This window comes from Ascochyta rabiei, chromosome 3 (assembly GCF_004011695.2).
Source record: "Ascochyta rabiei chromosome 3, complete sequence".
In the NCBI taxonomy this organism is placed as follows: domain Eukaryota; kingdom Fungi; phylum Ascomycota; class Dothideomycetes; order Pleosporales; family Didymellaceae; genus Ascochyta; species Ascochyta rabiei.
Genome location: NC_082407.1, coordinates 578,076 through 603,077, shown reverse-complemented (window position 1 = coordinate 603,077; position 25,002 = coordinate 578,076). Strand labels below are relative to the sequence as shown.

Below are 25,002 nucleotides of genomic sequence, written 5' to 3'. Positions count from 1 at the left end.
ATCTTCGCACATGGCATGGCTTCCAAGGCTTCCATGGTCGACAGCACTGCGAACGGCATAGTGGGCCTGTTCCTACATAGGTAGATTGCACCTCGCCTGGTGCTAGCCTCGATGACAAATCACCATGGCACACCTACCCAGCCCTTAACACGTCCTACACATCATCAAAGCAAATCAATCAGCTGTACACAATAAAGGGGCAGAAACGTCGTTTAGTGTATTTGCCTGTGTTTTGCAACACCACCCTGGACCCAAGGCAAGACGGACGCCGATCGACGCAGGAGAGATGGATGGCGCCGGGCGGTCGCCCTCACGCCCACCGTGCCGGCGACGTGGTGCTTCGGCTTCATGCCACATCCGTCGGCCACATCTCCACGATCTGAGATTCGATGTCGTATGTCGATAGAGCTTTGTGTGCTTTGTATGGCTAGGCGTGAAGATGAACCGTGGCTGAATTGGGGCGCATCTGTCATGTTACCTCGGCGAATTACCAGCGGCCATGGCATGCAGGGCTCAGACGGCAGGCGCTTCACCATCGAGGGTCGCCTGCACAACCGACGTCTCCCCAAGGTACGGCTTCTACTTGACAGACGCTTGCCACACGCCTCCGCCATTGGAAATTGGTAGCGACGTTGCCAGAACGTGACTGCATGGGCCGAAGATGCGCGCATGAAGTCTTCCAAGATTGGAGGCGAATTTGTTCGTGGAGGCTGATGATTCATGCATGTACCGAATTGTCGGATTAGTTCTCATGACCACTGCCTGCAACAAGGCTGCGGCTGATCCTCCGTTGTGTCCCGCTAAGGGGTGAGTTTTGGGCGACGACAACTGCCTGGTCCATAAGATGCTTTGACGACATGGCTGCAAGTACAAGGTTGTCCCGTGGGCTCAGGAACGCCTCCCTAGGTAGGTCACGCTGACACTTCACCGTCGACCCCGTTTCTGAAAGGCTTCCATTCGACGAGCAGGTAACTTTGATGTGAAAGCTCTGCGATGTCTGGTCGGCTGCTCCCGCGATCAGGACACGACAGAATCGTTACACGCTCGGCACGTGTGCGGCCGACCACGTTGCTGGCATTGCAGACCCGGGTACTTGGGCTAGGGGTCTCTTCGGCGAGGCCGCGTTCCTGAACGTGCGCAGGGAAGCCAGGCTGCAGAGATGATCGAGCAAGAGGTTGACCGTCATTGTCCTGGCGCTGCACCCTCGACTTGCACCGTGGCTCCACACGGAAGACCAGGGCAGGCTTCGAAGCATCCATTAGCGGCAGAAGCTGTCAACTGTCGCTTTAAACGAATGAAGGCGCATGGAAGATCTTGGCAGCGCCATGCAGCCAGGATAAGCATCCTGCGGCTGCTGCTCTGGTCAAGCTCGAACGAGAGGCAATAACTTGTCTGTTAATAGGCTTTGCGCGTCAACCGCTCAGGGTAGAAGCTCGACAGTCTGGAGTCTGGACTTGGACTGCGACTGCGACTCGACTGCGACATGAACTTGGCCTGGCTGCACACGATCTGTACGGAAAGACTACGAAAAAGACTACGAAAAAGACTACGAAAAAGACTACGAAAAAAGACTACGCGGGGGGCAGAAATTTACGCCCTGAGAGGCGAAAACAGTGAACGACTTGCAGGTGATACACTCGAAGGAAGAAGGAAGCACTAGGCATGCTTGGACGCGCTGAGGGTGTGAAGAACATCACACCCCACAAACCTGGAACGTTCCCCTGTATCAGGCGGGTAATTAGTCGGGAAATTATAAACACTCGTATTGACAGCTGGCGTACTTGGCTGCTGCCGTCCGCCGTTTGGTGAGCTGACATGTCTCGCCTGCCTTTGCCGGTGCAGTGCTGCCGTGCTGTGATGACGAGATGCGAGATGCCTGCTTGGTGGGGTCCATTGCGTCTTGGCAGTGGCCCGTCGCAAAATCGCGACGACAAGCTTCGTCTGCAACCGCGCTCTGTAACCGCAGTCGGCGACTGCAGGCAGACTGATCCCTAAACCCTCCAGGTAGACATTCACTGCTTGGCACGCGAGCCGTTGCAGCCGCCATGGATCTCGACAAGGACAACGCCAACCCCACCATCTTGAACCCCTCTGACCTGCCGTCGCGCCGCCGCGAATCGACGGCGGGCAGGCGTGACGATGGCGGTTCGGGGCTGTTTGATGACCTGATACCGCGCTACAACTACCTGAACGACGCTTTCGACGACCCTGTGTCGGCCAGTGACTCTGACGATGACGTCGTGGAGAGCATTGACGAACAGGAGATCTATGGTGAGCGTCACATGTCAAGACACACCATGCGGCAACACGGGCTGACCGTGGCGTGACAGACCTCATTTCCACCATCGCAGACCCAGAGCACCCATTGTCACTAGGCTCGCTGGCTGTAGTGAACCTGCCCGACATCCACATCCTGCCTCCCGTCTCTCCGCAGTCTTCCATCAGCACGGTGCTCGTTGAGATCACACCGACCATCACGCATTGCTCGCTAGCCACTGTCATTGGCCTGGGGGTACGCGTCCGGCTTGAGCAAGCTCTGCCTCCCCGGTTTCGTATCGATGTCCGCATCAAGAAGGGCACCCACAGCACCGACGAAGCTGTCAACAAGCAGCTGGGAGACAAGGAGAGAGTAGCTGCTGCGCTCGAGAACGGCACACTGATGGGCGTTTTGAGGAAGATGCTCTCCACCTGCGAATAGTCAAGGCAGCGCCACGTTCGGGTAGGAAGGACGAACAACAAGTACGGGACGAGTGAAAGATGTTGGCATAAAACCAACGACTGACCTGGAGTCAAGGCAGCATGGACCATACGGGGCCGGCAAGGGGAGCTGAAGGACAGCTGTGTGGAGACTTGTGCCTTGCCCATCAGCTGTGTGGAGACTTGTGCCTTGCCCATCAGTGTGTCGAGACTCGTGCCTTGCCCATCAGCTGTGTGGAGACTCGTGCCTTGCCCATCAGCTGTGTCGAGACTTGTGCCTTGCCCATCAGCTGTGTCGAGACTCGTGCCTTGCCCATCAGCTGCTGAATCGAGCCTCCATTCGAGAGAAGCACACATGGAGCTCAGCAATGCGTGCCAGATGAGCGGCACGCCGGTAAAGGGTCTAGGTCGAGAAGCTGTTATTTCCGACTCGATATCAGACATACACAGACAGTCAGATAGAAGAATGCGGCCTTTGATAGGGCTTCCAACCGCACAGTTGAAGACTGATATATTATTCTCAACTAGCCGGTCGAAAGACAACATTCTGCGTCAGTCCATGTCAGCTGTGCAAGCGGACACAAGAAAAGACATGCACAGGCCTCGTGACTGACTACCGCCTGAGCACTTTTTCCTTCACAACAGTGCCATGTGTCACCGCTTCCAACATTGACGATGACTCCTTCTTTCGTGACGATGAAAGAAGTCATCACGTGCGGGGCTGCGAGCGTACATGGAAGCGGTCGCAGGCGGCAGAATGGCTGGCCCACTGAACCTTAGTCCGCCCTCAGCGTCGCCTCTACACGGCGGCATGGTATGCGACACCTACGAACGCTCGCCCGCACGATCGCACGAGCCATGGCGCCCCCCTCGCCCGCCCACGTGCCCATCCCCAGGAACGGCGTCGACTACCGCGGCACCGTCGTGCTGGCGCCCATGGTGCGGTCCGGCGAGCTGCCCTCGCGGCTGTTGGCGCTCAAGTACGGCGCCGACTTGGTATGGGGTGCGTCGCAGAGCCGCTGCTGCCGGAGAGCGCGCTTGCGTGGACGCTCACGCTGACGCTGCCCAGGCCCTGAGACCATCGACCGCGCCATCATCGGCACCACGCGGCGCATGAACCCACACACGTCCACGCTCGAGTGGTCGCGCCTGCCGACGTCGAAGCTCAAGAACCCGCACCTCGACCCGGAGCAGCGCGAGAGCGTGCTGTACCGCATCCACCCGGAGCTCGAGAAGGGCCGCCTGATCTACCAGATGGGCACCGCCAACCCAGACCTCGCCGTCCAGGCCGCCAAGATGGTCGCCGCCGACGTGGCCGGCATCGACGTCAACTCGGGCTGCCCCAAGCCCTTCTCGACGGCGGGCGGCATGGGCGCCGCGCTGCTCAAGACGCCCGACCTGCTCTGCAGCATCCTCACCCGCCTGGTCGACGAGGTCGGCAAGCCCTACGAGATCGGCATCAGCGTCAAGATCCGCATCCTCGACTCCCCCGCCGACACCCGCGCCCTGGTCGAGCGCCTGGTCCGGACGGGCATCACCGGCCTCACCGTGCACTGCCGCACCACACCCATGCGGCCCAGGGAGAGGGCCATCCGCGACCAGCTGCCCATGGTCGGCGACATCTGCCGCGCTGCCGGCGTGGCCTGCGTCATGAACGGCGACGTCACCTCGCGCACCGAGGCCCTGCAGCTGATGAGGCACTTCAACGTCGACGGCGCCATGATCGCCACCGAGGCCGAGAAGAACCCTTCGTGCTTCCGCCCCGACGCCGAGGGCGGCCCGCACGAGTGGAAGAGCCAGTGGAGGACGGTCGTCGCCGAGTACATGAAGCTGGCCATCCAGGTCGAGAACCGCTGGGGCAACACAAAGTACCTGCTCGGCCAGATGATCCCCGGCCGCGAGGAGGCGTACAAGGCCATGAACCGGAGCAAGTGCTACGCCGACGTCATCAAAGCGCTGGCGCTGGAGGACGTGGACGATCTGCTCGAGAAAGCAAAGCTCGTGGACCAGCACCTCGGCATCCCCAAGGAGGAGCTCAGCAAAGCCCAGAAACGCGCCCGCGTCAAGGAGACCCTGCAGCACGACGCCGCGCCCGACCAGCCTGACGCAAAGCGAGTCAAAGTCCCCGACTCGGCCGTCATTGACGGCGGCATGGCATCGACGGCCGAAGTGGCCACCGCGCTGGCCGTCTAGACAACAGAGAGTAGCTGCGCGGTTCCACATGATTTGATTTGCATTGCGCGGCGGCTATGAGTACAGATACGGATGGGTATATGGCGTTTGAGCATTTACAGAACAGGAACAGGAGTAGCAACATGAACAAGAATAGGAAAGCACAAACTTTTCATCTCTCCTCTCTCTCTCTCTCTCTTTCTATCTCTCTCTTCCTCATACCCACCCATCATCTCAACAAAACCCGAAACACGTTCAAGAACTCACGCAAACCCCGGCTGCGCAGCCAACTGCTCGACCTTGTGGTGGTATGATTTGATGGACCGTCAAGAATAAAACAGAACAGAACAGAACAGACCAGACCAGACCAGACCAGACTGGAATGCGATAGACTTTGATACCACCCCTCCACACACTAGAGGTCTCCTCCTGCCTCGCTGTTTCCTCCCTCCCTCCCTTCCTTCCTTCCTTCTTTTCCCCGCAATTGCAACTGGAAGAATGGCATCTTGCTGTTTCGAGCCGGTCTCTTGCTCGACCTTTGTTTTTGGTTCGCCTTTTGCTGGCGTGGTTGGCCTGGTCTGGTCTGGTCTGGTCTGGTCTGGTGGATTGGATTGGAATGGTTGGTTTGATATGGATTAGATTAGATTCGTTGGTATGGTGTGGTGTGGTGTAGTATGGTATGGTTTGGTATGGTCTGCGAGAAAGGGAACGTGTGTGTGTGTGTGTGTGTGTGTGTCGTTACGATGGATTGAACCCCCCATGTCCCAGATTCGTGAACAGAATCACTATCATGCCGATGAAGGCTACGAGCTCGAAGACTGTCACTGCTAGGGTGGTTGCGGATGGCATGTTGGTGCGTGGTGTGGTGTTCACAGGCGTGTCGTGCTTGGTCGGTTGGTTGGTTCGTATAATAAATCAAACTTGGTCCAATTCAAAACGCGAACTGCTCGAGTCGAGTCCACTGTAGGAGGGGAACGTGGATCGTTGTCGATGAGTGTGATTCTGTAACGGTGGGCCTTCAAGGTGCGTGGATGGTTGAGGAGAGTTGGCGTCGATGTTCGTGTTGACTCAGTCGACGTCGTGTTGGTTCGATGTCGTTGATCGTTCAGCGATGGTATGGATGACGGTAGTAGCTTCTATACCGAAACACTTCTCAACGAGCCAGCCGCGCCGAATGTACGTTGCATGCGCGTGAGCGTGTAAACGAGTGAACAGCAAAGTCCAAACCACCGCCCATCGAAGCGGAAAGCAGCAGTTATCAACTCAGAAATTACACATGCAAGCCCCCCACCCCACTCATGCTGACATGCATCGAAGCGAAGCGAAGGGAGAGAGACACGAGTGAGATGCAGGCTGGTCTAGAATCTAGCCGCCATCCGGTTCGACGATAACAGGTGTCGTTATTGGGCGTTCGAGATAGAATGTACTGGGCGGAATCCAGCGGCGTGGATAGCTAACACTGCACTGACATGATCTCAAGCCATGTCATATCACAGATATATTAATTCGATCCTCAATCTTTCCTGACCAAACCTTCCCGGCAATATTCCACCACACACAGCATCCTCTCCTTCTCCATTCTCTCTCCTCTCCTGCGACTACAAATCTACACCCACCCAACCCAGCCACGGGCAGCCTCGGCATGCGCATATTGCCATCTCGGCTCGTTTCGTCTCGCTTCGTTTCATCTTCATCTCACCCATCTCATTTCAATTCATCTCGCATGGCTGACTGACGGCGCTACGCCTCATGCTGCAAAGATTGAATTCGTGTGATTGGTGCAAACAGCGCCGTGCCGCACACGTGGCCGCGCCACCAACTGCCGGGGATAAGAATTGAGCGAGTGGTGGTGTGGCGCGGACGTTGGTTTTTCTTAAATCATTTCTTTTTTTTTAGTGTGCTGCGATCGAGTGATGTGAGATATAGTTAAGAGGGGGTTTGGGTTGGATTGGGTCTGGTGATGCTGCTGCTGCTGCTCTCTGGGTTTTGCTGCGGTCGTTTTCGCGGCCGAGGGCAGATAAGCGAGGGTGCGGATAGACGGCATCGGAGTTTGAGTGGTTTGGACTGGGGTTCGGCGAGTTCTGGAATCGGTGCTTGGGAGGTTCTGCGAGGTGAGTGGCTTTTTGCTGCATCTTGATGCTGGTTGCTGGACTATGATGTTTACAACGAAATGTTTAGGTTATGATGGGAGGTCAGGGTAAATATGGACGCCTGTACCGTAGATCAAGACATCAAGATGGTTTTTGTGTCTGCAACAAAAGCTTATCGCGGCTGACATGGGCGTGGGGCGGTCCTTGCGGGTGAAGTCAATCGAACAGAGTGGAGCCCAACGCGATCGCAGTGGACTGAAATGGTGTGCTCGACAATGCAAAGATCCGGAACATTGAAACGCCGGGAATTTTCGGTACCATGAGCGTAGGTACTATGTAGGCATTAATATGACAGCAGCAGATAGGCTTTCCTCCGCGCCTTCATTCTGCATATCGTTATTGCGAATGTAAAGCACAAAGGTGCTTACTGTGTGCTACTCACACCTCTGTACTCCGTCACCACTGAACATTCTGCCAGACTGGATCACCTCGTCAACTCGCACCTCAACTCTAGCGGCAGCTTCACCACACAGTATTCAATCGTCTATCCGGCTTTCAAGATCGTCCGAACTTTGTGAACCCTGCCCGGGCTCGATTTCAAAATTCGGTGCAGATGAGCAGAGAGCAAGTGCTCTCATTCTACACCATCACGATCTCCGTATCTTGAAGGTCCATCTCATCAACTTCGCCACTCACAAGTCCGTACACATTTGCGTCGCCGATGAATGTGTATACCTCCTTGTCCTGGTCAGGACCTCTTCGTATGACATGCGGCGTTGGCGAACCGTTGAAGACGAACACTATGTCGCCCACGCTTACTCCAGGACCTGTGAAGCCTATGGTTGCACAAGCTGTGGAAAACCACTTCCTTTCTCTTAGAAACCCCACTGCTCTCAGCAAGCGTGCCGCACCTGTGGTGTTGTCTTGGAGAAAGTTGATAATCTCGAGTATTGTCCCGGGAGACCCACCAGGAATGCTGGACAACTCCATGCTCGCTTTCGATTTCACTTTGCCCCGATTCTCTAGCAGCTTCCGCGGAGCAGCATCGAGCTCATTGTATGCTGTCCAAGGTACGGCTTCTTGCAAGTCTTCTTTGCCACCAAGGATCAAAGTCTGCCAATAATACTGAGCAGTCTCCTTTTTCGGCTTCCGTCTTTGTGCTGCAAGCCTGAGAACATAACACGAACTTGACTTTTCCATTCGGCAATTTGGAAAAAGTAGAGTGCTACAGCATAGTCGTCCTCATATGCTGTCGCGGAGGAGCTTGGGTTTGCCGCAGACACATCGGTGATAGTGTCAGCGAACAGCTTCCAGAGAAGCCCCGTAATGGGGATATATGCTGCTGTAGATCCACAACCCAGGATGGGAGATCCGGCATCTGCATCCATGCTTCCTGCTACAGTGCAGCATTCAGCCAGCTCCATCCATCCCTTTGAAAACGGTCGTCAGAAACAAAATTGATTATGATCAAAGCGCTGTATCTTGTATAGATATCGGAGATTCCTGTAAGCGTATACAGATCCGTTCCAAGCGCCTCATGTTGCTTGGAGTCAAGCATGCTTACAACCCCAAGGACGCGATCTTATAACAAAGAGCACTGCGAACCCCAAGACACATATATCGAGAGATGCATCAACATGGCTGTGTTCAAAGCTTATATGGCGGATGATATTTGCCGATGAGTGGCTGACCATGTTACACGTGCTGAGCGGACCAAGGCTGGCCAAGCACCACTCTACACGCTACATAAAAGGCAGAGGTTGTCGTGGTGAAGATTTGAACAAATGGCGGACGCTGAAATGCTTGAAGTGAGTGCGGTCGGCGGTCGGCGTAGATGAAGTAGCTATGTCGATATTTGACGAAACACCGTGCTATGATTTAACTGCAAAAGATTTACTAAATTGAACACCGTCTGAAATGCACCCAAGAGAAGTCGTATCGTCGTGAGTGCCTAGGTCCCAAAAGGGGTTACGCGCATGCATGCAGGTAATGGATCTCACAGTTGTTGTTTATCGCCGCGGATTGGTTTTATAGAACCCTGTCATCGTCTTCATCGTCTTCGTCTTTTCCTCTGGGAGGCCCCAAAATTTCAGGAACCTGATGGGATCCAGCGTCCACTGCGCCTCATCGTTGAGAGCTCGATCAAGTACCCACGTGACTACGGATGTAGCCATGACGACTCCCAGGGCACAGACCCAATACACCCAGAACTGAGATTTGTTGGGTGCATAGTTGTCCTGCATGCTGAAGAGACTGCTTGTGTACGCCAATGGAATGAACAGCAACGCGAGCAAGTTAAGACGCTTGACTCGTTTGGCCTCCTCAAGATTCTGTCGATTGCCAGCAATGCTGGCTAGACCTGTCATTGAGGTCATGAGATTGTCTGCGCGTTCCTTGAGGATCTTGAGACGAAAATATACGTATTGATAGTCTATGTTGCAGTTCTTCCAGTTGTGATTGTCCTTGCTGCTCGGGTTGTCTAGCGTGTAGCCAAGACTAAGGAGGGTGTCTTCGATATCGTCTCGATAGTTTCCACATCGGCGAGAGATGGTTTGCAGACCTTTCCACTGCTCTTGTTCCTCGACCCATGCTGTTGTGAGCTTGAGCTCAAGGGAAGGGAGCATGGCTTTGATGTAGTCAGCTAACTGGAGGTAGTGTGCGGCGACGATCTTCTTCAGAAAAATGGCCGATTCGCTTGGGATTTCCCACTCGTCCGGCTCTAGTAGATGAGAGTTATTCTCATAGTAGTAAACAAGGTCGCGGAGCATCGATTTGTGTGGGTGTCGAGGTCCGATTGGTGTTGAACCAGGCTGTGGTAGTGGCGGTGGCACGAAGTCAATGTATCCTCCCTGAAACGGTTTGTTTTCTAGGTTGATGTCGGGGTTCTTGATCTCTCGCGGCTCAGCATTCTGCATCTTTTCCCTCGGGGCAGGGTGGAGTTCTGCAAGCTGAGGATCACAAAGAATCACCACTGAAAGCTGTAAGCGAAAAGAAGGTCTTAATGAATGAGCAAACACACCATCCCAGCCACCCCCACTGGTTTTCTCACACCACCAACTGACCTTCCGCCTCATGATGGCAGTGGTGGAGTTCTCTTCACCATGACGTGGAGCAGTCATACCAACATGCCTCCGAGTTCTGTCACAAAAGTACGGTTTGTTCTCCAGCGCTTTGTTGAACTCTCTCAATTCACAATACTGCACATGAAAGCTCTTCTGAGGATTAAGTAGGCTGGGTTGGGGAAGTGCATCGCTGACGGGTGTGAAGTCGTTGCTCCATACGCATGTTCTCTCTTGCCTGAGCCAAAAGGTTGGTTCCATGTAGAAATGACCTCCTATCGCTGCCACAAAGTCGGGCGCCAACCCTTCCATGATGTAAATGCGCCGTCGGTTATGGTTACGAGGAGCATTTTCAAAGTGAGTTCGGAGCACTGTAGCGTTCAAGAACTCAGTTTTCTCGAACTTGGGCTGGCCATTTGCGTCCGAGTCCAGCAAGACAACAAGGGCATTGCCAAGCTTTAAAGGGTTTTTTCTGTTGTTTGGGTCCGCCTTTTTGAGGCCTGGGTTGGATTCGCTGAGGGCTGCAATGTACTGCTGATATGGCCCTATCCGAGATAAGCGACATTGCTCACTGAAGTGAGGGATTAAGTCTTAGCTACCTTCCGTACACAGCCATGAGCCAACAGGCTCTACTATCGGCAGAACTGTTGGCTGGACAGGACTAGGTGTAACATTTCGCGTCGTCGTCCGAGTGGATATTTTGCCGTTTGCCGAGGCTTCATTCAGATGCCCCAATGGTACCGCATGATGTGTAGGAGCCATTACTACGCTGTTTGGGGTTTGAAGTATCGACTGGGATTAATAATAAGAGGCCATGCGATCGAATTGGTCGGCAGTATCGAGTAATCAGACACGTTTACGAACAGCTCAGAAGCGTGGAACCGGGAGGGAGGGAGCGAGCCGTTCGCGGGTGGGACGACTTTTCAAGCGCCTGCGGCTCTGCATGGAGGCGGAGCACAGCTGCATAATCTGGGGGCCAAAAAACGCCACGTCACTTGTGCATCTTCAGCTGAGGCCACGGATTAGCCTTTCGTCGCATCTTGCGCTTACAGTACGTCGCGCGCGCATGGAGGCTGTAGATTGCACTGGCCGAAGAGTGTTGAAGGACTTCGTTCGTATCACGAACGAACCTGAGGCAAATGTGGGGTGGATGCAGTAACGGCCCTTTCGAGCAGTGCGAAGCGACTCAGCCTGGCCGCAGGCGGTGCAGCCCCTCCTGACCGGTCATACTCAGTCGTAACTCACACAACCGTTTCATATGAATCGCAAGGCTTCCCCAATGTCTTCCTTACAAACGTCGTCGCTTCAAGAAAGGGTTCAACGCTCGGTCACGTGCGCCAAGCCTGTCCAACCCTCCACTTCCCCGTGTCTGCTTGCTTCACTCCCAATTAGCAATCAACAGCGCTTCGGACACATTCAGTGCTGCTAGATCCTGTTGACAGGTTTTGTCGGATGCTCACATATCAAGTGATCGGGGTTTTTACATCGTTGCTGGCAAATGGACAGACGTGTCATTCCCGCGTTTCCGATCTGTGAGGCGCGCCACGTCTGCTCTAGGGGCCCCATGTTCCAGCCTCATATAATCGCGTGGTGCTTTGTCACCCCTGTTATCAGATATCACGATCATGCAGGAAAGAGACTGGTTATTGGGGAGCTCATTTTGCTGGACAAGGTTAGTAGTGACAGTCATGTGACATCTTATGCAAAGTTCTGGAATCAATGGTACGTATGGCGATGCCGAGACGACCAACACGGACGAAACAAATCTGCCAAAGACCATTTAGAGGGGAGTTGTTAATGTGCACCCTACTAAGTGGTAACGTGCACCCCGATAGCAGGGGGGGATGCAGCTAAGGACGCGCTGTCTCGGCCAAGCACCTAGAAGGGCATAATCACTATACAAATTAGCTGTTAGACAGTATTATTAGAGCGGAGCTGTCTTACCTAACATTTTGTGACGCCTAACGCATCTATCTGAGTTTTGTATCGATCTATAACGCGTTGACGATACTATCGCTATCTCTATTGCTATCTCTATCTCCATCTCTATCTCTATCTCCATCTCTATCTCCATCTCTATCTTGTTGTTGTTATTATTAACGCTATCGCCATGCCTCTGTTGTCGTCGTCGTTGTCGTTGTCGCCGCTGCTGCTGCCAGCGGCCTAGGGCGCGCAATTGTACTCGCCGTTACAATTGCTGTTAGTTAGCAACTGGGTGGATTTGGACAAAGATTCTGTTGTTGTTTAGCTGTTACGGCCAGCAACGCCAGCGTCTAGTGTTTCTAGAGAAAGTACTGCAGATAGCAACGCGTTAGTTAATAAGGAGGACAGTAATAAGACTAGGGATAACGTACCTATTAGCAGAGCCTATTACTAGCTTTAATAGGCACCTTAAAAGCAACAACGTTGCGCGCTAATTGTTGCTAAAGTAGACCTTAATAAGTTGTAGGATAACTCTCTATACAAGCCCTAAGACTATAAGCTGCTGCTAGAGGCGTTGTACAAGACCTTAGTTAACGCAGAAGCTGCAGTTGCTAAGTGGGCAGAGGACTATAGTGTCTTATATAGGCGCTATAAATAGTTCTTAACATAACATATTTGTCTGCGTATAGTTTGCAGTAACGCTAGGCAATATAAGCTACAGTTAGAGAGAGTTGCTAACAGCGCAGTTTGGCGTTAGGGAGCTGCCAGCGCGCGTACTAACTGTCCTATAGCGTTTTAGTTAGTTATAGATAATAGAGTAAACCTAGAGGTGTTAACTTAGTAAGTCTTATATATAGAAGACCGCAAATCCTGCGTACACAATTATAGCCCTACTTATAACAAGTATGTCTTTGCTTAGTATAGGAAGAAGACAAGGGCACTTACTAATAATAACTAGACGTCTATTATTGCTATTATCTAGAACGCTAAAGGAGCTGCCTCTGCCTGTGCTGCGATTAAGGCAGCGTTTCTAGGACAGCGTTAGACACAGCAAGATATCTGTAACAAGTACTGCAGGTTACTAAGGATAAAGCTGGGCATAAGAACTAAGGTAGAGCAGTTAGTGGTAGAGATAGGTAAGTCTGGGTGGTGGCATTGGTATGTGCAACCTCACGATATCTCTATAGTGTTAAGGATTTAACGTTAAAACAACAGCCTCTAATTGGCTAGATTACGTGCGCACAGACGTGCGCACAGTCCCTACACAGACTAGAAACACAAAAATTAACTAATAATATATTAGAATAGAAGTTAATGTGTAACAATATATTAAATTTCTCCTTATAATTGCCCCTAAGTGCCTTACAAATTTTAGAGAGTCTCTAGATATCCTTCTCTTTAACTGCACCTTTAAGACAAACAAATACAGCATGCTAATGCTTAATTTAGTAGGCTTAAACAGCAACAATTATACAAACTACCTTAGGGTTGCTCTAATGTAATAAAAGGATAAGGCATCCTTTTAGTAGGTTTTTAAGCACCTATATAAGCTATTTAACGCAGAAGGTATTAATATACGCCTCTTTATTACAGATAACAACCTAGCTACTATTAACGCGCTTAATTTAGTGTTTAATTAGCCTAAGATTGTTATGTGTAGGTAGCATATAAATAAGGACGTCCTTAGCTACGTCTAGCAGGTCTTAACTACTTAGTTTGGTTGTTGTTGTAAAGGGATAAGATAGGTGGATACAGAGAGTACGCTAACGTTTACAGAGCTCTATTACAAGACTCTCTACTTAAAAACAGAGGAGGAATACAAGCTTAACTTTGCTGCTATTAAAATACTCTCCCTAGCTGCCTACGGGTACCTTAATTGATACTGGTTTAGATACCACAAAGACAAGCTTGTGGACTACTAGGTAAACCAGAACCTCTATTTTAACCTCCTTGCAATAAGTAAGGTTAAAGGGGCACACTAGGTTATTAAATTATGGCTTAATAGCAGTACTGCTAATATACTTTAGCTGTTTTATAAGCTTAAATTATTGTATACTAAGCAATTAGAGCACCTTAAATACCTTAATTCTATGCAGAATTAAGGTATCTAAGCTGATTGCTAGTACCCTCTCTTTACTGGCGTTGTTACTTAGATTACTTACCACGCGCTAGCTTTAACAGTAAAACAGTACTCCCTTGCGCGTTAAGATCTATGTATAAACTACTAACCTAAGCTGTATACAAACACCTATACACAGTTACTTGGTATACCTTATTAGCACAGGCTTACTACAATCTTAGAGCAATTAGGCTTACTACAACCTAGCAATTTTAACGTATACTAGTAGGTTAATCACTTACAACCTATAACAAACCTGCTGCTACTAAGGCCTCTAGAGCCTTGTGTTTATGTTGAGCGTTAAAAACGCAATAAGGATTGCTGCCACACAGCTAGCTTGGGCAGACAAGGTAATTGTTACGATCTATTGCTATTTAAACGGCTTAATAGCAATATACCCAGTGCCTTAGCGCTAACCTAGGCGCTAATACCGCGCTGGATAGACCTAGTACAAGCTATACCTGCTAAGAATCTTATAGTATTTAGCTTATAACCTGCAAATCCATTGCTAACGCCTTGCTAGCTGCCGCAGCAGCAACCTTATCTATTGCTAACGCCTCGCTAGCTGCTGTGGCAATAACCTTACTTTGTAACGCCTCTGCCGTCGTATAGGCACCTAAGCCATTAACTGCTGCTACTAATAGCTTATTATCCTCTATACCTGCCCTAACAACCTTACAACAACGCGCAAATAGCGCCTCTAGGCGGCTACTTTTAGCACTTATTGCAACAATTAGCAGATTAAACGCAGTACTAGGCGGCGACGCTGCTGCTGCTGCCAGCAACGTCTATTACTATTAACAACACTATAAACAACGTAGTTAACTACAACAATAGCTTCAGATTTACAGTGCTAGCGCAGAGCTATAGCTAGGCAGGGCAGTTAAATCTATACAACAGGCATTAGATAACGTACTCTACGGGTGAGCGGATCAAACAGGTGAGCGGATCACTCTGCCAAGACCACACTAAATCTCTACCCTATTATAGCTCGCATTAGCCTACTTTAGCCTTATATACAGTAGTACAGTACATAATATTATTTAGAAATATCTTCTATAGCCTTCTTATATATACGTAAGTTATGTCTAACATTGTAGCACTTTATACAGCGTCTTTAGGTTACTTCCCCTCCTTTAGCGCGCACTTGCTTCTTTACCTTCTTACTATTACTACACGCCCTAAACTTAGTTAGAGTAGTTAATTAAAGGCCTTCCTTAGCTGTTAGGACTCCCTCCTGCTGTAATTGCTTTCTTTTATGCAATTTACGTCGCGTGGCAGCCTTATTTGCTGCTTAAAGCCTAGTAATCTCCCTTTAAGCTAACACTAGCTTATGCGCTACTATAGCTGCGCCTTTAGCAAGCTTTTTAAAGGCCTTAACTATTAAAGTTAGTAAGCTGCTTGCATGCCTTTAAATCCTCTCTTAAACCAGCGTTAATTGCGACCCTAATTGTAGGGTAGTGCTTGGGGTTTGGGACTGCCAGGGCTTATCTTCTACAGTAGGTAGCGGTAGGGTACGTAGGCGGACATCAAGACCTATTATAACCTGTTCTGGGTTAAGGGGGACTATTCTAGCGCCTTAGAAGCCTTCTTAGATATTGCTAGAAGTAAATGTCTCCTTATAGGCGTCTATAAAGCATAGTAGGAACTTAGTTTTAGTAATATAAGTAATATAGTTATATATAAGATTCTTAGCTTAGCGCCTATATGCCTTCTTTAGAGGGGCAAAATAACCTATATCTAGTGGTTATAAAAGGTAAGATAAGTGTAGAGGCATATATAGTGTAACAATCTTTGCTTCCTTACAGTATTATTAGAAGTTAAGGGAGTTATAGCTCTTGTAGCTGTTAATAAGGAGCAGCTAGTATACTTCTTAGGTGCGCGTCTTTATATAGGCATTAAAGTGCTTTAACTAGTCTAGACTAAGCTTGTTAGTAGTCTATCTGTTCTTAGAGACTCTAATAACCCAGTCATAGGGCAGATTGTCCTCTTTGTACCAGGCAGAGAGGTAGTTATAGCCTTTAAAGATAATAAAGGGTAGAATAGCCTACCCTGTGCCATTAATGCCCTGTATGACTGTTGTCTACTCTTAATTACCCTACTGTACTGCCTTTAGCTGTCCTTAACGCTCTAAGCCTGTAATAACTGCTCCTGTTAATATCTGGCCTATTATAAAGCCTGTCTTATTAAAGTTGTACGTGTTATTGTCCTAGATGCTATACTTAGCTTTAATATTCGCTACAAGCCTAAACTAGCCCCTAATAATCTCTAGATCCTTACAGAGGGCTCTCTTGTAGTTGTACTTGCAATTAAACCTTACTTTAAGGTTAGGGCAGCGCTTAACAAACGTGTTAGGCTAGTTTATGCTAACATAGCCTATATTACGCTTAGCACACAAAGAATTAGCTATATTAGCTACAGCAGCCAGCTAAGAGGCAAATCCTTGTGTATCTAGCTTAAGGATATACTTAGTAATCACGTCCTCCTTAGTCTGGTCTATAATCTGTTAAACTGGCGTATAATTAGCTTGTGCAGGTTGTTCTGTGTATTAAGCATATAGTGTGCTGTAAGGCGTGTTATATATAGCTGCAGCGCATTACAGAGTAAGTGTTGCGTCTTATTTAATTGCCTAGAGCGCAAGCTGTATTGCAGCTTCTCTTAAGGGCGTAGATTAATGTTGTTGTTGAGGCATTGCGTGGTAAGGTGGAGGTTTGGTGTGGTCTTGGCAGAGTGATCCGCTCACCTGTTTGATCCGCTCACCCGTGGAGTACGTTAGATAGTTGTTAAATTAAACTATTAGGCAGCAGATAGATAATCGTCAAAATCTGCGTTAAAAATCGACTTACCTACACTACCATGCATTAGTAATAACTAGGATCACGATTAACAGGTAAACAACGACACGGGCGCATCTGTTTTTGGTGGCAATACCATACAATACGTATGCGCTGGGGTCCCTGGCTGTCCTGCAGCCGAATCTAACTCGCATAGGCTTACTGGGGTGCACGTTACCACTTAGTAGGGTGCACATTAACAACTCCCCATTTAGAGATCGATCGATCGTCCAATCATGCATCTCTAAAGACCCACTTACTAGAGGAGAAGCGGTCAATTGCCCAGCACCAAAGCTTCACCGCGCTAGAACAGCTAGAACAGCACACCCAACATACCAGATCAGGATTCAGTCACCGTAGATATCGTCACCTAGTCACCTGGTCACCTGGTATCGAAATAGTTGGCGTCACTGTCAAGAATGAAGCATATATTACGAGCGAACACCAGCAGGATCGCCAGTCCTCACATCTACCAATCCTCATCATGACCACTGAGCTGGTTGCCCACATGCGACTATCACACTACAAAACCCTCTGGCGGACTCTCTACGGCTGCGCACATGGTTTTGGAGAGCGCAAGCTGAAGCTCAACCTGACCTGCGGCCAGTCCGGCTTCGTTATCGAGATGCCCGTCGTTTGTCATTACGAAGAAAACATACCAACCCTCTCCACTCAGGGCGTGTCAAAGTCAGAGTGGTCGAAACTTTGCAATTTCGTCTCGGACGAGAGTGTCCTGAAGGTGATCTTTTTCGATCGCGCCCACGACTTCCTCGCCAGAGTCACCTCGGTGGGCGCGAAGCCGCCTAAAGCCGACCTTTATCAAGTCAAGTTCCGCTGGCGGGAAGATGACGAAATTGCTCTTGTCTGGAGGAAGGGCATCCAGTGGATCAGCGAGATGCTCGAATGAACTCAACGATCATCGCATCCCCACTTTGATTCATTTGTAAATCGCAGAACGTCTGCGAAGACTATAGCTAACATCATGCAGCGCTTGAGGCTTTTACTTGCCTGACTCCGCGAACACCCCCCAAACGTTTTCCAGAGTAGGACACAAAACCGCCATGACCTTCCGTGTTCCCCAGCATATTTGATAGCCAACGGCTCAGGAACACGCGACAACTTTCGCAACAACTCGAACACAAATGTTTGGACATCGGCGGTCTTCCTTTATATTCTGCCCACCCTTTAGTCTGCCAACAGAGCCCTCGGTAATTTCGAGGACGAGTTGAACTTTAGGGATCTCTGAGTAGAGATCGATGGCGCAACACGTCCGCGACATAGCTTTGAGGATCGCGTTGCGATAGTTTAAACGATATCTTGTGCTATGAACTGACGGAGCCGCTCTTACCCATCAGAGGACCTCAGCGGAAACCATTGACGGAATTACAATGAAGATTATGGAGATTATCTAGCATGCGGAAACGACATGTATCTATATGCGACGCAATTCAAAACATCAACACTTTGCCTTGCATCGAGACTCTCCATGCAGGTGCGACACATTCTGCGTGGAAGATCTGGGCCCTTGAAGAGCGGGTCATTCTAGCACGCGCGGAGGTGACCGGAAGTCAATGTTTCGCAAGTTTCACGACAACAGCGACACGTCCACTCACTCACCGCATCACATATGTGGTCGGATGAAGGCGGCAAAGACTTGATCACGACTGTCGTACAATCATTCCATGCTACACACTCGGCAGGTTTTGTGCTGTTTCAAATTTTGCATGCGTAAGGCACCAGAACATATCGGCGCCCTTATCTAGGGTCTTCCTCAGATGTTAAGATCTACAATTACGGGAGCTAAACGTTGTGACGGAAGTGGCGGAGACGTCACACAGGAATGGTGGGTCTTTTACACGTGGTGCGTAGTACTTCCGGACATGTGTGACCCAATCGAATAATTACCCGTCTCAACGGCCATCTCCACTCCGAAATCTAGAAAAGTTTCCTCCTCGGATCGGACTCGGTGCTAGCGGCAGCTGTACCTGACAATCACGCGCACACACCGTCGAAAGATACGGTGAAGTCATTGTAGCGGGCCCAGGTCAACGGCGAGCGATCGGCGAAGCACAAAAACTTCACGACACCGTAATAGCGCAACGACCATACCTGACAAATCCAAAGATGAGAGAATCTTCAAGATGATTGTAGTAAATCTTGCAAATACATAGGAAGGCATCTGCTCCTGAATGAACCTCACACCCATTCATCACCACATTCATCAACATGTCGTCCACCCCCGATTTCAACGGCTGGGTCGCCCATGACCCCTCTGCCGCCGAGGGCAACATGAAGTGGGGCAACTTCGAGCCCAAGGCTTTTGAGGAGACCGACATTGAGATGGAGATTTCCCACTGCGGTGTCTGCGGTTCCGACATTCACACCCTCCGCTCCGGCTGGGGTCCTTCAGACTACCCTCTCGTCGTTGGCCACGAGATCATTGGTCACGTCACCAAGGTCGGAAAGGATGTCAAGGACCTCAAGGTTGGCGACCGCGTCGGTGTTGGCGCTCAGTCTGAGTGCTGCGAGAGCTGCCGCCCTTGCAAGATGAAGCAGGAATCCAACTGCAACTCTCTCACCATGACCTACAACGCCAAGCACTCGAATGGCGACAAGTCGTACGGTGGTTACGCCAAGGCATGGCGTGGACCTGCTTCTTTCGCTATTCCGATCCCCGAGGGTCTCCCCTCTGAATTTGCCGCCCCGCTCATGTGCGGTGGTGTCACCGTCTACAACCCCCTCGTTTCCAACGGTGCCGGACCCGGCAAGCGCGTCGGTGTCGTTGGTGTCGGTGGCCTGGGCCATTTCGCTCTTCTCTTTGCCAAGGCTCTCGGCGCCGATGAGGTCGTTGCTATCTCCCGCTCATCTTCCAAGAAGGAGGATGCCATCAAGCTCGGCGCCGACCGCTTCATCGCTACCGGCGAGGACCCCGACTGGGCGATCAAGAACGCCAACGGTCTCGACTTGATCATCTCGACCATCTCCGGCTCCTTCCCGCTCGACCAGTACCTCAACCTGCTCGACGTTAATGGCACATTCGTCCAGCTCGGTGCGCCCGACGACCCGCTCCCCAGCTTCTCTCCCATGGGCTTGATCTTCAAGAACCTCAAGATTGCCGGCTCCTTGATCGGCACCAGGCAGCAGATCCGCGACATGTTGGAGTTGGCCAAGAAGACCAACCTCCAGGCTTGGGTTCAGGTCAGGCCTATGAGCGAGGCCAACCAGGTTATCGTCGATTTCGAGAAGGGCCTGCCCAGGTACAGGTATGTTCTTAAGAACTAGAGTGTTGGTTTATCGTAATACCCAATGTGGCCGAGAGCTACTGTAATGAAGTTGATGTCACGAATCTTTCATGGCGCTTGTGCAATTGTGAGGCGTGTGATGTTTGCCGTCTTATCATCTCATGCGCTATTCTATGCCTTGTTCTGCCTCTGGAGCTTACATATGACATTTTTCTGCATGATGAAGGTAGCATTACGAGTATGGCAAGGTTTATCATGAGCCATCTTTACCGTGAAGCGGCGAAGCATCTCTGGTACAGCTTTGTACGTCTCCATGTTGGAGATCTAGGTATCTGATAAGATGAACGTCTGGGATACAGAAGTTTCACCACTTTCATGCTTCCCAATACGCGTCCTCGTGCCAGCACCGAAGACTGGCATTGCTCTGTCCGTTGCTCTGTACTTCTCCTCGCTCTCCAGCCACCTCTCAGGTCGGAACTTATGAGCCTCTTCGCCGAAGACTTCTTTGTTGTCTTGCACGACCATTGCGTTCATGCTGATCTGAGCTACAGTCTGTTGCGATGGGCGTTTTTTTTGGCGGGGACCACGAACCTAATTCCAGGCTTCAGGTAATGCCTCGACACTTCGAGAACGACTGATGGCGCGTGACGCGGCATTGGTACTGCGTAGGGTGGGCAGGTGCGTAGCGATTCTTGGATCACAGATTTGGGGTAAGATAGCTTCACTACTAGTTGCCATCTTTACAAGATAAATCGATCTCCTACGCGAGGTTTTTCATGGTCTTTGGCGTTTTCATCAGGTAGTAAAAAATGGTGTACCATCAGCTCCTGCGATACTATGTATGTCTTAGTAAACTGGGGGGGGGGGGGGGGGGGCACTCGGCGATCGTGCTTACACCACCGCCTACATCTCAACGTGTACATCATTGATGGTGAGACTGCCTTGCTTCTCCTTCTTGACGAAAGAATCTGAGACAAAGTGTCTGGCCATTTCGAGGTTGAATCTTGCGTTCTAGCTTGCGCGATCTCGGTTTCACGCACAGCTGTCCCGCTGCCATGATTGCTTTGCAAATCTTGATTATAGCGATGCCGCCGTGTAATATTGCGGCATGCAGCTATTGGGGCGCCATTGCGACAACTAAATTGAGTGGCATGGCAGTGTGTACAGCGTTGATATAACCTCCGTAGTCGATGCTGTCCTTGATGAAACCACATAAACTTCCAAAAAAGACGGTTCCGACACCATTGAAAGGAATCCGAGGCCATTAGTAGTGGTTTCAAAAGGGAGCCAAATGATTCGGGTGCTATTGAAGCAGTTTTCAACAAGGCACCGACTCACATTTCGAGCCAGCTGTATTTCCATCTGAAAACCCTCCAAGCTTTTTCATGAACAGACTAGTAACTTCATCGAGGGATCGCTGGTTTTTGAGCATGCTGGTCAGTGTATAGGCAGGTCCTACAATCTTTCTCGTTGCGGCATGATGCTTCTCATTGTCATCAGTGAATGCGTGAACGCCACCAAGCGCCACAGGTCTATCAGTGAGATACCAATCCGTCTTCTCTAAAGATTTTTGCGTAGGGCAGTTCTTGGGAATGACCTTTGGGTCACTAGAACTGACTTCGTCTGGGGCGATACGGACGAGTGGGCCGTACTCTGAACATGGCCTAGCCAGCAGTTGTAGAAAGTCGTTGAGGAATTGAACGCTGACTGAACATAATCTCAATGAACGTGGGCTCAAACTCACTATCGCTAGTCAGTACTATAAAGCATACTCTCGGTGTTTGACTAGACGTTCGTGTAACGCAGTTGGTGGGTTTCCAGATCTCCCAAATACATACGGTGCATCAGCCATGTCCGGGAGATTGACGGCCACTGCGGTACCGGCACTCTGGCGAGTGGGTGGAACGTGCGAGCGCGGATAGTCCAGAGCAGCCAGTAAATGGGTAATGGAACGAAGGGAACTCGAACGAGAATTGCCCAAACCGAGAGGAGTTCACCAAAACCGAGAAGGAGCATATCGGCCCGATTGGAGAATGTTGAAGCGCTTAGGGATTCGAACGGACGATGTCTGTTGGACTCAAATGGACGGCGATCAAATTGACACTTTTCGCTTACCGGAATGCACAAACGATCGAAGCGTAGGGGATCCTTGAAAGTACAAGATGGGGTGCCTAAACAAATTATAATAGAGTTCGCCACAGCTGGGGGTTTTCTCTCGTAAAAGACTACTAGACGATTAGTGCTGCCAGAGGCGTGTTTTAATTTGCTGAGGCAGCCCCCCCCCTTGTACATCGCTGAACGCTAGTGGAGGTAAAATGCGGAGAAAACTGGTAGAACGTGACATCTCCGCTCTTCCCTCACCCTCAAGTACAATACAAACGGGATATCTAAACAGAGCAGAGATTATGCTTACCACATCCGGGATTTTTGTCCCATTAAAAATCACGAGATGCTCCTCAAGTGCAAGCAATTCTTAGTCCTACCCTGTTCAGGCACCCGACTAGTAGCCCTTTGCTCTCGCTTATCTCAAAGATCTGGAACCGATTTAATTATCGAGAACCCCACTCGGCACGTTTCCACGGGGACGGGCCGCGGCCCGCGCCTTGAGTGAGATGAGATTGTTCATAGCGGACTTCACTAGATATGGTTGCTGGCACAAGGAGTGTAGGTGGGTCGCGCAGTACGAGGGTGATCAAGCTAAGCGTATTAAAGTTTCAGCAGCTCAGTACAGGGCAGACAGCGCTATGAGTTAGCAGCTAAGACAGCTCCTGTTTGCTTAGGTGCAGAGTATGAGCTCTTGTGTTTTTAGCTCGTACCTCTGGACGCAGTTACTCACCTACAATACTTATACCAGCTACCATAGTAGCGCCATACTCATCGCGGGAACGATCGAAGAATTTCAAGCTCCAGAGATCGGTTGAGCGATAGGAGCTCGATGACCTTGTCTGTGGCGCTCTTACAGATACCAGGATGCCTTCTTTCGCTCGACGCTTGGACAACGAGCAACCCAAAGACGGTCCGAGTGCGGCGTATATACGGTAGCACTCATGCCGGAACACAGTTCCGTAAGCCGTTGTCTTTTTCTATCATCTGGAGGTGGGACCTGGGGGATCATATCGTCTTGAGATCTGCAGTTCCCCATCGCCTTCCCCAGCTGAAAGAAGCGCTATAAGTCACTTGGACTCCAACCGTTCCTTGTCGGGCGAACAGTATGAGACACTTAACAGTTTTTCTCTTGATATGGGCTTTGTCGATGTGCTCGAGCGTCGCTCAATCAGTATTGCCAGACTGCGCAGTAAGTCCACCGAATCACTAATTTTCCAAAGACTTACCACCTGGCGCAGACTTCATGCTACGGTGCTTCGCACAGCTCGCAAGTGCCTTGTATGTTTGGTAACAACGACTGTACGTGTATGAACAGCGCAGCGAGCGCAGCAGCCCAGAGCTGCATCCTGCAGTCGTGTACCGTCAAAGAATGGCTCGGTAACCCTAACGCCTTGGCTAGATTACTAGATGAGCATGTAGCGGTTGCTGACTGATATCAGTGACAATAAATGCAACCGACACTATCTGTCAGCGCTCAGTCCGGAACGAAAGCAATGTAGTATTCTGTTGCGTCACTACATTGGGCTCAGCCGCACTACTTGCCATTATTATGCGACTTTTTGTAGCGATGCGGCAAAATACATTTGGGTATGACGATTTGTTCGCCTGTCTAGCGGCCTGCATGTCAGTATCCAGCTCTATCGGACTAGCATTATCAGCAAAACTCGGACTCGGTAGAGACATATGGACACTGAAGCCACACGAGATAAACAGGATTCATAAGGTGCACATCAAATTTCTACCTTCCTCCGGCAATTACGGCTCACATGGTTCATAGATTACATATGTATGCCAAAACCTCTATTTCTGGTGTTCTGGGTTCCAGAAGTTGTGTTTCCTGTTCTTCTTTCTACGAATTTTCCCTTCGGAGAATGCAAGGCGATGGTGCTTAGTCGGGATAGCTCTGGCGATAGGCTATTCGGTAGGTTTTGGCCTTACCATGACCTTTTCTTGTTGGCCAATTTCTGGTGAGAAAATTGAACGCTAGTTGCGCTTTTGGTAGTTACTAACAACCTGTAGCGATCTGGACGAGATGGGCGATGGAGAAGACTCCCGTTTACTGCATTAACCTGAAACTGTTCTATTACATTGCTGCTGCCGTTAACATCAGCTCGGATTTATTGATAGCTCTGATACCGATCCCACAGCTGTGGAGGCTCAATCTGAGTTTGAGAAGGAAGCTATATTTACTAGCGGTCTTTGGTGTTGGGTTCATGTAAGACAGAGCTTGAGGTATAAAGAATCACGGCTGACTGAATTGTTCAACAGTATTATCGCCGTCTCATGTATGCGTATCCAAACGTTGGCACAATACTCGACTACGAGAAATACCACGTACGATACTATATCGAGAGACATGTGGTCCAATATCGAAATCAATGTTGGCGTTATTTGCATATGTATGCCAGCAATCCGACGCTTCCTTGCACACACGCTACCACAGTGTTTCGCCTCGACGGAGGACACGATGTCGTTGCATGGGGAAGCGCAGACACTTGATTACCGGGAACCAAGTGGGAAAACATCCAGTAAGAAGAGGAGGACTTTGTCGGACAGCTTGTTTGTAACCACGATCATGAAGACCGTCGACATACGAGTATCGTCGAACAGACCGGAAGATGATGAGGCACAGCTTGTGGAATTGGGTGCTAGGTAGGGTACAAAGCAGGAAAACGGTAGTATGCACATTGCACCGTCACGAGTATAGACATTGTCTAAGACCCAGCATCAAAAACGTTGCCGAAAGAATGGTGAGTGCCA

General features: G+C 50.2%; 11 protein-coding genes across 11 annotated transcripts, besides 17 other annotated features; 6 read left to right on the top strand and 5 right to left on the bottom strand.

Annotated features, from left to right (window-relative positions):
- Positions 1–1,448: 1,448 nt before the first annotated feature.
- Positions 1,449–1,483: a tandem repeat.
- Positions 1,484–2,045: 562 nt separating this feature from the next.
- On the top strand, positions 2,046–2,698 carry EKO05_0001843 (uncharacterized protein; the record flags this gene model as incomplete). The annotated part of the gene is made up of 2 exons (XM_038942215.1): positions 2,046–2,271; positions 2,331–2,698. The coding sequence occupies 2 exons, from the start codon at positions 2,046–2,048 to the stop codon at positions 2,696–2,698; spliced, it is 594 nt and encodes a 197-aa protein (XP_038795314.1).
- An 857-nt stretch (positions 2,699–3,555) lies between these two features.
- EKO05_0001842 (tRNA-dihydrouridine(20) synthase (NAD(P)(+))) lies at positions 3,556–4,890 on the top strand (the record flags this gene model as incomplete). The annotated part of the gene is made up of 2 exons (XM_038942262.1): positions 3,556–3,700; positions 3,767–4,890. The coding sequence occupies 2 exons, from the start codon at positions 3,556–3,558 to the stop codon at positions 4,888–4,890; spliced, it is 1,269 nt and encodes a 422-aa protein (XP_038795313.1).
- A 97-nt stretch (positions 4,891–4,987) lies between these two features.
- Positions 4,988–5,029: a tandem repeat.
- Positions 5,030–5,044: 15 nt separating this feature from the next.
- Positions 5,045–5,082: a tandem repeat.
- A 125-nt stretch (positions 5,083–5,207) lies between these two features.
- Positions 5,208–5,247: a tandem repeat.
- A 47-nt stretch (positions 5,248–5,294) lies between these two features.
- Positions 5,295–5,344: a tandem repeat.
- A 98-nt stretch (positions 5,345–5,442) lies between these two features.
- Positions 5,443–5,472: a tandem repeat.
- Positions 5,473–5,548: 76 nt separating this feature from the next.
- On the top strand, positions 5,549–5,836 carry EKO05_0001841 (uncharacterized protein; the record flags this gene model as incomplete). The annotated part of the gene is made up of 1 exon (XM_059635773.1): positions 5,549–5,836. The coding sequence occupies one exon, from the start codon at positions 5,549–5,551 to the stop codon at positions 5,834–5,836; it is 288 nt and encodes a 95-aa protein (XP_059491756.1).
- Positions 5,580–5,605: a tandem repeat.
- Positions 5,753–5,776: a tandem repeat.
- A 596-nt stretch (positions 5,837–6,432) lies between the features above and the next one.
- Positions 6,433–6,463: a tandem repeat.
- Positions 6,464–6,761: 298 nt separating this feature from the next.
- Positions 6,762–7,001, bottom strand: EKO05_0001840 (uncharacterized protein; the record flags this gene model as incomplete). The annotated part of the gene is made up of 1 exon (XM_038946797.1): positions 6,762–7,001. One exon carries the CDS (start codon positions 6,999–7,001, stop codon positions 6,762–6,764), a length of 240 nt encoding a protein of 79 aa, XP_038795312.1.
- Positions 6,824–6,846: a tandem repeat.
- Positions 7,002–7,598: 597 nt separating the features above from the next.
- Positions 7,599–8,159, bottom strand: EKO05_0001839 (uncharacterized protein; the record flags this gene model as incomplete). The annotated part of the gene is made up of 1 exon (XM_059635772.1): positions 7,599–8,159. The coding sequence occupies one exon, from the start codon at positions 8,157–8,159 to the stop codon at positions 7,599–7,601; it is 561 nt and encodes a 186-aa protein (XP_059491755.1).
- Positions 8,160–8,968: 809 nt separating this feature from the next.
- EKO05_0001838 (uncharacterized protein) lies at positions 8,969–10,780 on the bottom strand (the record flags this gene model as incomplete). The annotated part of the gene is made up of 3 exons (XM_038942205.1): positions 8,969–9,930; positions 9,979–10,563; positions 10,618–10,780. 3 exons carry the CDS (start codon positions 10,778–10,780, stop codon positions 8,969–8,971), a joined length of 1,710 nt encoding a protein of 569 aa, XP_038795310.1.
- A 1,026-nt stretch (positions 10,781–11,806) lies between these two features.
- Positions 11,807–12,028: a mobile genetic element.
- Positions 12,029–12,100: a tandem repeat.
- Positions 12,101–14,970: a mobile genetic element.
- Positions 12,137–12,164: a tandem repeat.
- Positions 14,969–16,835: a mobile genetic element.
- Positions 16,836–17,101: a mobile genetic element.
- Positions 17,102–17,378: 277 nt separating this feature from the next.
- Positions 17,379–17,801, top strand: EKO05_0001837 (uncharacterized protein; the record flags this gene model as incomplete). The annotated part of the gene is made up of 1 exon (XM_038946796.1): positions 17,379–17,801. One exon carries the CDS (start codon positions 17,379–17,381, stop codon positions 17,799–17,801), a length of 423 nt encoding a protein of 140 aa, XP_038795309.1.
- Positions 17,802–17,996: 195 nt separating this feature from the next.
- On the bottom strand, positions 17,997–18,173 carry EKO05_0001836 (uncharacterized protein; the record flags this gene model as incomplete). The annotated part of the gene is made up of 1 exon (XM_059635771.1): positions 17,997–18,173. The coding sequence occupies one exon, from the start codon at positions 18,171–18,173 to the stop codon at positions 17,997–17,999; it is 177 nt and encodes a 58-aa protein (XP_059491754.1).
- A 947-nt stretch (positions 18,174–19,120) lies between these two features.
- EKO05_0001835 (Alcohol dehydrogenase (NADP(+))) lies at positions 19,121–20,176 on the top strand (the record flags this gene model as incomplete). Its single annotated transcript, XM_038946795.1, has 1 exon — positions 19,121–20,176. The coding sequence occupies one exon, from the start codon at positions 19,121–19,123 to the stop codon at positions 20,174–20,176; it is 1,056 nt and encodes a 351-aa protein (XP_038795308.1).
- Positions 20,177–20,992: 816 nt separating this feature from the next.
- Positions 20,993–21,011: a tandem repeat.
- A 789-nt stretch (positions 21,012–21,800) lies between these two features.
- On the bottom strand, positions 21,801–22,428 carry EKO05_0001834 (uncharacterized protein; the record flags this gene model as incomplete). Its single annotated transcript, XM_059635770.1, has 2 exons — positions 21,801–21,875; positions 21,928–22,428. The coding sequence occupies 2 exons, from the start codon at positions 22,426–22,428 to the stop codon at positions 21,801–21,803; spliced, it is 576 nt and encodes a 191-aa protein (XP_059491753.1).
- Positions 22,429–23,347: 919 nt separating this feature from the next.
- Positions 23,348–24,898, top strand: EKO05_0001833 (uncharacterized protein; the record flags this gene model as incomplete). The annotated part of the gene is made up of 6 exons (XM_059635769.1): positions 23,348–23,431; positions 23,481–23,619; positions 23,682–23,965; positions 24,020–24,209; positions 24,262–24,457; positions 24,511–24,898. The coding sequence occupies 6 exons, from the start codon at positions 23,348–23,350 to the stop codon at positions 24,896–24,898; spliced, it is 1,281 nt and encodes a 426-aa protein (XP_059491752.1).
- Positions 24,899–25,002: the final 104 nt, after the last annotated feature.